Here is a 14,359-nt window from a genome sequence, read left to right on the forward strand (position 1 = left end):
TCTCCTGGACATGATGACTTACTCCCTGTGTGTTTAAAGAGGTGGCTGTAGAGATAGTGGCTTGGTTCACTAGCAGCCATCTTCCAAAACAGTTCCTGCAGTTCGGAAAGTAAAAAATGTAACCCCTCAGTTTAAGAGTAGATGGAGTGAGAACTTAGGGAAAGTGTAGAGCTGTTCACCTGACACTGGTAGTTGTGTAAATGCTATAATATATTAAACAGGATATAATAACTGGACATTTAGAAAATAGTAGGATGTTGTGCAGGGTCAATAAATTTTGTATAATGAAATTATGTTGAACAGATCCATTAAGAATTATTTGAGGATGTAGCTGACATAGTAAATAAAGGGAATTTGGTACATTTGGAGTTTCAGGTAGCTTTTGCCAAAGGGCTACAAGAGAAGGTTAGGAAAATAATTAGAACACATACTGGCATGGATTGAAAATTGTTTAATGGACAGAAAACAGAGAGGAGGAATTAATGGATCATTCTCAGGTTGGCAGACAATGACTAATTGGGTACTGCAAAGATTAGTGCTTGGGCCTCAGACGCTCATAATTTACGTCATTAATTTGGATTTGTGCCTAATGAAACAAAACCAGGTGAGAATGTGAGTTGTGAGGGGAATACAGAGAGGCTCCAAGTTGATATAGACAGGAATATTGAGTGGGAAAGAACATGACAGATGGAACATAATGTGGAAAGATGTAGAGCTTTCCACATTTGGAGGAAGGGAGGTGCAGAGTGTTTCTCAAATAGTGAGAGATTAGGAAGTGTTACAGTCAAAAGGGACCTGCCATTTCTTATTCATAAGCTCCTGATAACATATGGGTAAAACAACAGGAAAGCTAAATGGTATGTTTGCTTTTACTGCAAAAGAATTTGAGTCCAGGAGTCATAAAAGTTTTGCTGAAATTCTATGGAGCCTTGGTAAAACAATACCTGGAATGCACTTTGATCTCCTTCCTTAAGGAATGATATACCTGCACAAAGGAAGTGCAAAACAAAGTCCACCAAACTAATCCATGCGATGGTGAGATTCTTCTACGAAGAGACATTAGGGAGACTGGACCTATATTCTCTAGAATTTGAAAGAATAAATGGTTTTCTCATTGAAGCAGTCAAAATTGCAGCAATAGACAAGATTGATGCAGAACGGATATTTCCCCTGGCTTGGGTGTCCGGAACCTTAGGGTACAGTCTCAGAACAAGTGATAGGCCATCACTTGTGATGAGGTGGTACATCTTCACTTAAGGAGGCTCAGTCATTGGATATCTTCAAGAGAAAGATTGATAGGTCTCTAGATGTTAAAGGTATTATGAGATGGAAAGGCATTGAGTTGCAGGCAGTGATCTTGTTGAAGGGCCAGTGCCCTACTCCTATTGCTTATGTTTTCCTGTCTTTGTAATCAGTTCCAGCCCTTTAATTCTGGCCACCTGTGCATCCACAATTTTATCGCACTCCTCCACTGGAAGGTGCCAAGGCCCTAAGCTCTGGAGTTTTCTCTTCTCTTTAAAATTCTCCTTAAAACGTTGTCCCTTCCAGGTATATTTTCTGCTCATCTATTGGATACTACAGGAGAGTTTCTTTCAATTTTAAATAAAAAGCCAATGAGTCAGCAAAAGGGAAAAAGTGTGAATTTCTTGAAGGTACGTTTTCTGAAATAGCAGGAGGTTGGTATTTGGGTTTGGGTAGAATATGGAATGAACAGCTCAGTCTCTGGAATCTAAAATAATGCTTTTTAAATAAATGATCTCAATGGAAAAATATAGTTTGAGTAATCTCCTTAACATCAAATAAGAGCCAAACATGTGTTTTGCATTTGCTTAGTTTCTCAAGAAACTGATCCATGCAGCATGATGTTAAATTAAAGTTGGCTATTTGCAGCTAAAATAAGGGCAATTATGTGGATGAGTATTTAAAATTGCCTAGGAGATTCAGTTGCAGAGGTACCACTCCCTACCAGAGATCTTCAATTCTAACCAACAGGGTCCTGCTTTAATTAAGTAGTTCAGGCTGTAATTATGTCACTGGGGCCGGAACACTAATTTAAATGGTGGGCTTAGCAGGAATCTGTTGCAGCATTTCTGCTGCATAAAACTATTAGGAACATGGATCAAAATAACAATAAGTACCGAATGCATGGTTTTGAAATGAGGATTGAATTTTTTTACATACTCAGCCAGTCTCTAGCCTCTTTTAACTTAAAGTACTTTCAATTCCCTCTGTGCATTGTCATGACAGTTTGAGTGAAGTTCTGAAATTTCGCTCTTTTCATGTGTTATTTTAGCTAGACCAAGTTACCTGAAATGTTTAAATAATTGCAGCTGTGTTTGATAGGGTTCCTTTTTTTGACTGAAGCAATTGTGGATGCTTTGAATATATGCAAGTCTGCAGAATGCCAGATGTAAGCTAATTTTAACTGCTATTGAAAGAGGCGTTGGGCCAATGAAAAGTAAAGGCAACAGGCGTGTGGAAATCTCACCAGCTGCAAGTTCAGTTCCAAGCCCCACGTTATCCTAACTTGGGGACGTTATCATCATTCCTTCACTGTCGCTAAGGCAAAATCTTGGAATTCCCTTCCTGACAACACCTTTGTGTGCCCTTTAAAGTGATCCACTAGGATTACATTTCAGTTATGATTACTTGAGTTCAAAAACAACATGCATTTACACAGTACCTTTAATATACTACATGGCCACAGGCACATCACTTGTGGGAACATAGACTGGAAGTAAAAAAAAGTGAGGAGTGTTGACTACAAGCACAGTTGGAAGCCCTTTGATATTTAGAAGTAGTTTGTTCAGTGGTTTGGAGGAAAGCAACAAGGGCATCAAGTCTCGAGAAGGAATGCAAAGAATTGATATGGGAAAACTATAAACTATAGCAGAAATGGAAGGCTTCTGAGGTGGAGGATGGGATGCATGACCACAGGAGCATTGCATTTTTCCCCAGAAGGATTTACAGCACGGAAGTAGAATGCTTGGCCTGTTTTCTTCTCTCTTTTGTTTGTTCATAAAACATAGGTGTCACTGCCAAGATCATTAACTATCGTTTTAACATTCGTTTCATTTTTTTTAACTGATCTTTTTGAACATGTTATGGCACGGGTCCAGGGCAGATGGGATTCGAACTGAACACTCTGCCTTAGAGTGAGGGACACCACTGCACCACGAGACCCCTGATTACTACTTACTGCCTATCTCTAATTACTCTTCAGAATGTGATAGTGAACTGCTTTCTTGAATTATTGCGACTGTTAGGTTGTCCAACAGTGCTTTTAGGAAAGGTAACCAGAATTTTAACCCAGTGACAGTGAAAGAATAATGATATATTTGGATAGGTGTGTAACTTGAAAGGGAGCTTACAGGTTATTCACATGCATCAGCTGTCCTTCTCCTTCCAGGCAGTAGAGGTTACAAATTTGAAAGGTGCTGTTAGTGGAACCTTAGTGAGTTACTGCGATGCATCTTGTTGAAATAACATATTGCTGCCACTGTGTCTCAGTGGTGAGGGGAATGAACATTGAAGGTGGAGGATGGGGTACCAATTATGTGACTTTGCCTCAGATGGGTCAAGCTTCCTGTGTTTTATAGGAGATACATTAATTAAGGCAAGTGGGGAGTATTCTATCTCACACGACTTATTCCAACCCAGCATCTACAAGCCATATGAACATAATAAATAGGGGTAGGCCACCTGGCTCCTTGAACCTGCTCCATCATTCAGTGAGAGCAGGGTTGATCTTTTTGTGGACTCTTGCACATGCCTGCTCTACATAGCCCTTAATTCTTTTATTGTTCAAAAATCTACCATTGCCTTAAAAAAAAATTGACAAGTTAAACTCAACTGCTTCACTGGGCACAGAATTCCACAGATTCACGACCCTTTGGCGTTCAACTCAGTCCTAAATCTGCTTCCCCCTTATTTTGAGGCTATGCCCCCTAGTTGTAGTTCCCTTCAACCGTGGAAACAACTTCGCTACTTCTATTTTATCCACTCCCTTCATTATTTTGTTTCTATAAGAGCTCCCTCATCATAAATTCCAATGAATATAGTCCCAGTCTACTTATTCTTTCCTTATAAGACAGCCCCCTCAACTCCAGAACAACTGAATGAACTTTCTCTGCATCCTCTCCCAGTGCCACCCTTTCTCAAGTAAAGGGACCAAAACTGTACACAGCATTCCAGGCATGACTTAACCACACCTATCAAAATGGATGACCTCACATTTACATGATGTAAGTTAGTCACTACAAAACTACTACCCTCTGCTGTTTGCATAGCTGCTAGTATTAAAGTGGCTGGTACAATTTAGTTTGTGCCCCCCACTTCCAGAAACCGTGTTTGGTAGTGATGGATTCAGTGGCAATGATACAGCTGAATTTAAGAAAGTGACAGTTATAAAGTCTATCTTAAAGGAGATACTCATTGTCTGACACTTTTATTTCATTGTTTCTCTGGTAGCCTACCCAAGTATTCTCAACTTCTATTCCTTAGTTCAACAGCTAAACATGGATAAAACTTTGCTGGATGTATCCAAACACACTTAAAAATTTGAACAACTATGTTTTCTCCTCTGAATCTGAAAGAAAATGACAGTCAAAAGTAAAATGGGGGAAATGAAAGACATGCAGGCTGTGTGAAAGGATTGATGGTGAGGAGGGGGTGTTGTCTATGATGGGCTGGTGAATAGGGAAGAACGAAAAACTAGCAAACCAGAGCAAACGAGGGCTCCAGACATTTAATAGAAGAAAATTGCTGGTGAATATTGAGGATGCAGGCTATCCTACTGGAAATATGTTCTGTTGGAAGCTCCCCTGTAAAATGTCACCAACTTTCTGACTATGTATTCTAAAAGTATTTGTACAGTGGTTAGGATATAATTAAGGTTGTGAAAAATGCTTCAGGGATTTTAGTCACTTGGCAAAAATAATCAGATTATTTGTGTAAATAAAACTTTTATTAGCATCATAATATGAATTTGGCTGTTTCTGAAAATTGTGGTAAATTGTAATGAGATAGAAACATGCGAGGTAAGAGCAGGTGCAAACATTACGGCCTGAGCCTGCCACACAATTTATTACAATCATTGCTAATCCTGCTTTATAAAGTCTATCTTAAAGCAGATACTCATTGTCTGACACTTTTATTTCATTGTTTCTCTGGTAGCCTACCCAAGTATTCTCAACTTCTATTCCTTAGTTCAACAGCTAAACATGGATAAAACTTTGCTGGATGTATCCAAACACACTTAAAAATTTGAACAACTACGTTTTCTCCTCTGAATCTTTACCTTTACCTTTCTTCCCACTCTTCATGTCTCTCAATTTATATCATCTTCATTTTTGTTTATTTATTCAATCATGGGACATGGGTGTGGCTGCTAGCAGCATTATTGCTTGTCAGGAATTGCATTCTAGAAGGTGGTTGTGAACTGCCTTCTTGAATCACTGCAGCCCGTGTGCTGTAGATAGATCCACAATGCCCTTAGGGAATTTCAGGATTTTGACCTAGTGACAGTGAAGGAATGGTAATGTATTTCCAAGCCAAGATGGTGAGTGAGTTGGGGGGTGGAATTTACCAGTGATGGTGTTCATACGTATCCACTGCTTGGGTCCTTCTAGATAGAAGTGGACTTGGGTTTGGAAGGTGAGCACAGCAGGTCGAGCAGCATCTTAAGAGCAGGAAAGCTGATGTTTTGAGCCCAGACTAGGCCACCAGTTCATCCAGCTCCATACCTTGTTATCTCAGATTCTCCAGCATCTGCAATTCCTATCATCCCTTGGGTTTGGAAGGTACTGACTAAGGATCATCAATGAATTTCTGCAGTGCATCTTGTAGAAATTCACACTGCGGCTATTGAGTGTCAGTGGTGCAGGGAGTGGATGTAGTGCCAGTCAAGTGGGCTGCTTTATCCTTGATTTTGTCAAGCTTCTTGACTGTTGTTGGAGCTACACATCCAGACAACTGGGGAGTTTCCATCGTGCCCTCGACTTTACCTTGTAGTTGGTGGACAGTTTTGGGGAGTAAGGAGGTGAATTTCTGTATTCCCTGCGTCTGACCTGCTCTAATAGGCACTATGTTTATGTGGCAAGTCCAGTTGCTCAGAAACTCGATGGTAACCGCCAGGGAATTCAGTTATAGTAACACCATTGAGTGTCAAGGGGCAGTGGTCAGATTGTCTCTTATTGAAGATGGTAATTGCCCGGCATTTGTTTTATGCAAATGTTGGTTGCCACTTGTCAGCTCAAGCCTGGATATTGTCCAAACCTTATTGCATTTTAACATGGTCTGCTTCAGTATCTGAGGTGAGGAGAAATGAATGGTCGTTATGCAATCATCAGCAAACATCCGCTGTTCTGATCTTATGATGGATGAAAGTTCATTGATGAAGCGGCTGAAGATGGCTGGGCCCATGATAATACCCTGAGGAACTCCTACAGAGATTATCTGGAGCTGAGATGACTGACCTCGAATAACCAACTTTCTATATGCCAGGTATGATTCCAGCCACTGGAGAGGTTTCCTGTGATTCCTATTGATTCCAGGTTTGCTAGAGCTCCTTGATGCCACATTTGGTCAAATGCAGCCTTGATGTCAAGGGCTATCACTCTCATCTAACCTTTGGAATTCAGCTCTTTTGTCCACCTTTGAAATGTAAATAGACTGATGGCGCAGTAATTGGCTGGACTGGATTTGTCCTTCTTTTTGAGTACTGAACATACATGGACAATTTTCCACATTGTTTGGTAGGTACCAGTATTATAACTGTACTGGAACAGCTTGGTTAGGGGAGCTGTAAGTTCTGGAGCTAAAGCCTTCAGTATTCTTGCTAGAATGTTGACAGGGCACATAGCGTTTGCAGTATACAGTGCCTTCAACTGTTCTTGGATATCATGTGGAGTGAGTTGAATTGGCTGAAGATTGGCATCTGTAGTGCTGGGGACTGCTGGAATAGACCAAGAAAGATCATCCACTGCAAAAGCTTCAGCCTTGTTTTTTGCACCAATGTGCTGGGTTGTTCCATCATTTGAGGATGGGGATGTTTATGGAACTCCTCTTCCAGCGAGTTCTTTAATTGTCCAACATCAGTTGTGAGTGAGCGTGGCAGAACTGCAGACCTTAAATCTGATCCGTTGGCTGTGGATCACTTAGCTCTGTCTATCACTTGCTGCTTATGCTGTCTGCAACGTATGTAGTCCCGTTTGGTAACATCTGCAGGTTAACATCTCATATTTAGGTATGCCTGGTGCTGCTACTTGTATGCTGTCCTGCACTTGCAATTGAACCAGTGTTTATCCTCTAGCTTGGTGGTAATTATAAAGTGGGGATAATGCTGGGCCATGATGTTGCAGGTTGTGCTGGAGTACAATTTTGCTGCTGTTGATGGTCCCAGGCATCTCACGGGTGCTCAGTCTTGAGTTGCTGTATTTGTTCAAAGTATGTCCCATTTGGCATTGTGATAAGGTGGAGGTTATTCTCAGTATGAAGGCGGGACTTTGACTCTATGAGGAATGGTCACTCTTACCGATGTTGACATGGATAGATGTATCTGCAGCTGGCAGATTGGTAAGGATGAGGTCAAGTATGTATGCACTCTTGTTGGTTCCCTCACCACTTGCTGCAGACCTGCATTGTAGCAATGTCTCTTAGGACCAACCAACTCGATCAATTGTGCTCCTACCGAGCCATTCTGGGCAGTGACAATGAAATCCCCCAACCAGAATGCATTTTGCACTCTTACCACCCTCAGTGCTTCCTCCAAGTACTGTTCAATATGGAGGAGTGCCGATTCATTAGCTGAGAGATGATGCATGGCAGTTTCCTTGCCCATATTTAAGCTGAAGCTGTGAGACTGAGCCAAGCTGCTTGTGCTGCACCTGCAGCATTTGTGTCCCAATTGATTTGACATGATCTTGTCATCTTAACAATTCTAGTCTTCAGTAACATGTCAGTGCGTGTAAAGTAGGGCTTGATACAGCCGGACACAACCTCTCATCTGTATGTGTTCATTTACTGCCTAAGATATTGCTAACAATTACACCATTGTTTCAAGGATATGATGTACAGTAGCTTCCATTGTATCTGAAATAATGTTGAGTTTCAGCACACAAAAATCATGTGGTGAAGAACTTCACATTCTTCATTGATGGAAGTTATTACAGATAATATCTTAAATACAACTTGATTCACTCCATCACTTGTTACAGACTCTTAAGAGGTACCAAAACAGTTCCTCATTCTCTTTATAACAAATTCTGCCTTGCTTTATTTCATTCTATTTTTAAAAACATGTTTTCTTTGCTGTTTTACCTTGTCCATTCGTAATATTAATATTCTTACATTGCTATTGAGCACAACAAGTTAGAAAATAGTAGGTAAGTAAACAACCATTCTATTTATTTTGTTATTCACATTTCACCATTCAAAGCAATAACCTCAATTCAATGACCTAATGATGTGCAAAATTAGTGGATCTATCACAATATGTGACTGAATTATGTGGATTTCTAGTCCACTTAAGTTCTGTCATAAATTCTCCAAAATGGTTGGGAGGGACATGGGCCACGAGCAGGCAGGTGGGATTATGTTTGGCATGGCCAATTTGGACAGAAGGGTCTGTTTCCGCGCTGTATGACTTTGGAAGAATAGAAGATCCTTTGTTGTCACGTGTACTCCATTGTAAAAGCACAGTGAAAAACTTTTACGATGTCTGTCTCTTATGGGGCTATCTTAGGTAAAGGGACGTAGGTACAAATCTTGGATACAAAACAGGAATAAAAAGTAGTTGCATTACTTTATAGAGTTTTAGAAATAAGACACTGTTAAAGGATTGACTTCAAAGCCTGGTAAAAATGTCAAATAAATATTACATTGCAGCAGGTCAAAGTAGGGCCTCTACACGTGGTCTGTCCACCTATGCTAGACTCCCATCCAACAGCCATCTCGCTCTGCTCCAAGCCTTCAGTCCACTGCGTACAGGCACTCAGCTACTCCAAGGTAGGTTCCAGGGCTGCCTCCCCTGCACCGGCCTCTGTCCAGGACTTGTTCCCCATGTGCTGCTCCAGGACTCCCTGCCTGCACTGCTCTGGGCATTTGCAGCCTACCCGCTGCTCCAGGATTTGCCTCTGGGGCGAAGGGGAGAGATAAAGAAAACAAAGAGAAAGATAGAAAAAGAACAGGTGGAACAGAGGAGCTCTGGACTCTATGACTCTAAGTGACACTGAGAGGATGATGTAGCTTTCCAAACAAATGTACATCTCTGCAAATATTTTCTTGCTTAGGACTGGAAGAGATAATGCAAAATGGGCTGAACACCTCCCAGACTAGGTTGATTGGGAGGTCACCATTAAAAACTGGGTGCTGTAGAGTTATTTTACACTCGGGGCATTAATTTTCTAATGACAAAAATCTGAACCATCTGGGAGGAGGTCCACCTTCAAGCCCTGGCATGTTTGAATAATGGCCACTTCTAGGACTGCAGCCTGAACTTGAAAAGTGGACACAATGGAAACATGAACAGGACTGGACCATTTGGCTTTTGAGCCTACTCTGCCAGTCAGTATGATCATTTGGGATTTTCTAATTTAGTACCCAGTTCCTGCTTTTGCCCCGTACTCTATAATCCCTTTAATCCTAAGAACAATATCTCTCTCCTCCTTGAAAACATTCAATGTTTTAGCTCAACTGCTTTCTGTGGCAGAGAATTCTAAAGCTCCCACTTTCTGGATGAAGATTGTTTTTCCTTATTTCAGTCCTAAATGCAGTATCCTGTATCCTTAGTTCTGGACTCCGTGCCCATCAGGAACATCCATTTTGGATTTACCCTGTCTAGCCATTTTAGAATTGTATAGGTTTCTATGAGATTCACCTTCATTTTTCCCAAATCCCGTGAATAGAATCCAGTTTCTGTTCATACGTATTATCTCTCATTGCAGGAATCAGTCTGGTAAACATTTGTTGCACTCCCTCCATAGCCTTAACGTCCTTTTTCTAGTAAGGATACCAAAACTATACACAGTACTCTAGGTGTGGTCTCACAAAGGACCTATACAATTAAAGTAAGACATAGCTGCACCTGTACTCGCATCTTCTTGTTATGAAGGTCAGCTTGTTATTTGCCTTCTGCACCACCTTCTGCAGTTGCATTCTTGCTTTCAGCACCTGGTGTTCAAGGATGCCCATGCTTCATTCTCTTTCCCAATCTGTCACAGTTCAAATTTGGTTTTTGCCAGCAAAGTGGATAACTTCACATTTATCCACATTATATTTCATCTTGCATGTATTTACCCAACTCACTCAACTTGTACAAATCATACTAAAGCACTTCTGTGTCTTCCTCACAGTTCACCCTCCCACTGAAATTTGTGACATCTACATATTACATATAGTAAATCATACATAGTTCCCTCATCTAATTTACTTGTATATTGTGACTGTCTGGGGTCCACACACTGTTCCTTGTGGTACTCCACCAATCACTGGCTGTCACTCAAAAAATGGCCCGTTTATTCCTGCTCTTTGTTTCTAGTCTGCCAGCCAGTTCTCTGCTGGATTATGTGGATTTCTGGCCCTTTGAGTTTTGCCATAAATTCTCCAAGAAGTGAGGGTTAGAGGATTATGTATCTTTGTTAACAAATGTACAACTACGCAAATATTGTTTGGAACTAGAAGATACCGTGGAAGTGGATAGAGCATTGAGGCTTCACTGACTCTTTTGAAGATGAATCCAATTGGTCCCACTAGCTTGCTGATTCCCCTGATCCCTTCAATTTTCCCTTCCAAGTATTTATCCATTTCCTTTTTGAAGATTACCTTTGAATCTGCATCCACTACCCCATCAAACAGTAAATTCGCAAATCTGATTATTTGATACATAAAGAAGCTTTCCTTCATGCCAATAGTGTTTTTTTGTAATAACCTTAAATATCTGTTCTCCAATGGTTGAAGTGCTAGTGATCACTTTCCCTTCATTTAGTCTACTTTCAATATTTTAAACGTCTGTCAAAATTACTCTTAATCTTCTCTACTCCAAGGGAAATAGCCCCAACTTTTCCTATCTATCCATGTGGCTACAATTCTTAATTCCCAAAAATGTTCCAGCACATATCTTCTGTACCTCACCAAAAGCCTACTTTTAAATGTGCACTGCATTAGAAAAGAGACATGTTACACATCAATTAAAAAAGCTTATACAATAGTACCTTATTAACAGTGAATTGCTGCCTTACATTATGAAATACGTTCTACTTTGGAATGTTTACTTTGCTTCTTACATTTCAGATTGTAGCTTTAAAATCTTCCTTAGTGTTAATTTCAGAATTCTAAAATTATGCTGAAATAAACAGGATAGTTACAAAATGAACTTCCTGAAGATGATTCTGTGTTCGGAAGAGAAAGGAAACAGCAAAAGGCACAGAAAGAACACCTTATAAACACATTTACTGTTTAATTTAAAAGTGTTTCATATTCTACAATATAAAATATCACCCTTATGTCACTGGATTATCTCCAACAGCAAACGTGAAGTTGTATGGTTTTGGAGTCTGTAACCACCAACAAGTCTCCAGAACGAAAACCTGTGAGATTGACGATCATAAAATTCTCATTTAACACAGATCATGCTTCTCTGAGGAACTTAACTTCCTCCAGCAGGGATTGTGTTAACTCCATAGGTATTCAGTTCTCTATTCTCTGGATGAGAAGAAGCAATATCCTCAACTCTTGACTTTTCTTTGTAATTGTTGTTCCATAGAAGCAGGAGTAGGATATTCGACTGTTAAGACTGCCCTACCATTTGATATGATCATGGCTGATCAAACACTTAGTGCCTTTTACTCGCCCTAAATCACCAAAATGCTCAACACCACTGGCAATCAGAAATCTGTCAATGCCTTAAATGTATTTAGAAGAATGAGTTTCTATAGCTTTCATTCCAGTGTTCATGACCCTCTGAGTTAGAAAAAAGTTCCCCTCATCTTGAACCAAAGTTGCATCTGTCTTATTTTAAAATTATGCCTCTTGGTTTTATATTCCCCAACCAGGGGATAAATCTTATCTGCATCCAACCTTTCTATCTGTTTAAGTATTTTGTTAGTCTCAGTGAGATTACCTTACATTCTTCAAAACTTAGAGAATTCCAATATTTTAAAAATAAATTGGACTTTTGTTTTATTTCAATATTTATACTTTCTTTTGTCAAAATTATATATACCTGGAGAGGAATGCGAGACTCAGGATGCCTTAAGGATAGTATCTATTTCCCGTTGCCTTTTTTTTTGATCTGAAGAGTTATTCATCTTTCGTAAAGATTTGCAGTGAGATGCACTAGAACAGAAAAGTTTAAAAGAGTATGTAAAAGAGACTTTAAAATCACAAAGTATGTTGGTAGAATAATTGGTGAAAGACTATTTGCTGTGACAGGGAATCAGTGAATGCAAAAAATCAGTTGAAGAATTGCAATGGGATTGAAGCGAAGTTAGTAGGAATGTTATGCATGTGTTTGTTTTAGTATGGACAATTTTTGCACAGAAATGATTGAAACATAAAACTACTTTTTAAGTTCATTTATGGGATGTGGGTGTCACTGGCCAGGCCTGCATTTATTATCCATCCCTAATTGTCCAGAGGCAGTTAAATGCCAATCTCATTGCTGTATCTGGAGTCACATGTAGGCCAGACCAGGTAAGGATGGCAGTTTCCTTCCCTAAAGGACATCAATGAATTGCATTTCTTGACAGAATATTGGATAAGTATGTGATACCAATGAATGTACAAAACTGTATGAAGTTTTCTTTAAGATTACTTCTTTCAGTGCTGAGAGATTTGATAGCTCCATTCTTTTGTGGTAGTAATTATGAACTTATTCTGTGGAGGGCGTTTTAAATGAGAATTTTATGATTGTCAATCTCAAACAAATTTGTGTTCCGTTAATTTTCTATTTAAATCTGATCGTGATGAGAAAAATGATTTCTCGTGTAGATGTAACAGAAGCATAAAGTAATGCTTCAGCTACCTGTGTTGTAATGCTATGTAATAGGCTGTTTTATGTGAGGAAATGGCAACAATGTTGACACATGCATTTAAACAGCTGGTTGCCAGGCACATTATTTTAGCTGATAAATGTTTCAAGATGTCAGAAGAATTGAAAGAATTGATTTGCAGTTTTATTCATGCAATTGTGCATCAAATAATTGCACTGTTTCAAATTGGCAGAGCCTCTGATTAAAAACAGCCATTGGTTCCGCAAACTATTTTGGGGTGTAAATTGACTTTGGTCAAAAACTCTTTAAATCCAACTGCTTTGTAGCTTATACCACTAAGTTTGGTAAACTCATTTATTCATTTTACACTGGAAATATTTTAGTTCTGTTGATCAGCTTCAATTTTAACCATAATATTGGAAGTGAGTATGAATGAGTTAATATATGGACAATATTTACCTTCCGTGGGGTTTGATTTGATTTGAGTTGCACTGCATTATAACTGTACATACTTCACTGGTTGGCACTTTGGCTTGTGCTGATATTCTGAAAACAATTATAGGAATACAAGTTAATATCTAGTGTACAAAACCAGTGAATAATATTCTTTATCCCCATCTTTTCAGTGATATTATGAAATATCTTATTATGCAATGCAGTTGATTTTTAATTGTTTTCTGCCTCCATCTCTTTCTCTTCACAGATGAGCCAACAAGCCCAAGTGTTGACCTGGTAGCAGGTCACATCCCTGCTTCATCTGTTGTTTCAAGTGGTCAGAATTTTGCTCCAACAATCATCACTAGTCCTGCTTCTCCAACTTTCATCTTTCCCCCTGTTCACTCACGCCATTACTCTCAGGATTGCAGTGAGTTTTTCATATGTCCTAATTTTGTTAATGTTTTGCAAAAGGCAGTAAATAAGCATGATTTAACATTGCAGCAAACCATCTTAGTGAGGAAAGAATTACAATAGACAGAATGGGAGATTTTAAGTGTACGCTTACCTTCTCCCATTTAAAAAAAAGGTTTGTATAAAAGCTATATTAAAATTTAGTCCAAACATAGGAGGTACCTGTGAAAATTAAAAGATTTTTGGCACATGATGATCTGATCCAATTTTACATGAGAAGATTAATTTTTCATTTAGGTTACATGTCATTAATTTCTCAGGATGAGGTACATTTAGGTTGTTCGTTGTATTTGATAGAGCTTTTTAATCAGAAAGCATCAATGACCCAGGGACAAGATTAAAAGGTTTGACCCATCATATTTGCAGATGGGTGAGAAATGGCCAAAATCCAAGGGTTTAACACCCTAGCATTTTCTCACTGGGAAAGTTACAGTGTAGCTCCAGATAGTTAAATTCCTCAA

The 14,359-nt window shown here is 39.3% G+C and overlaps 1 protein-coding gene across 1 annotated transcript in view; it reads left to right on the forward strand.

Annotated features, from left to right (window-relative positions):
- The window catches only part of LOC125466199 (rho GTPase-activating protein 23-like), a 219,179-nt gene that overhangs the window by 115,694 nt on the left and 89,126 nt on the right, over positions 1-14,359 (forward strand). The window contains exon 9 of the mRNA XM_048560405.2: positions 13,693-13,854. Within this exon, the coding sequence (XP_048416362.2) occupies positions 13,693-13,854 (162 nt within the window). The remainder of the gene's footprint in view (positions 1-13,692; positions 13,855-14,359) is intronic.

The sequence above is a fragment of the Stegostoma tigrinum genome, chromosome 31 (assembly GCF_030684315.1).
Source record: "Stegostoma tigrinum isolate sSteTig4 chromosome 31, sSteTig4.hap1, whole genome shotgun sequence".
In the NCBI taxonomy this organism is placed as follows: domain Eukaryota; kingdom Metazoa; phylum Chordata; class Chondrichthyes; order Orectolobiformes; family Stegostomatidae; genus Stegostoma; species Stegostoma tigrinum.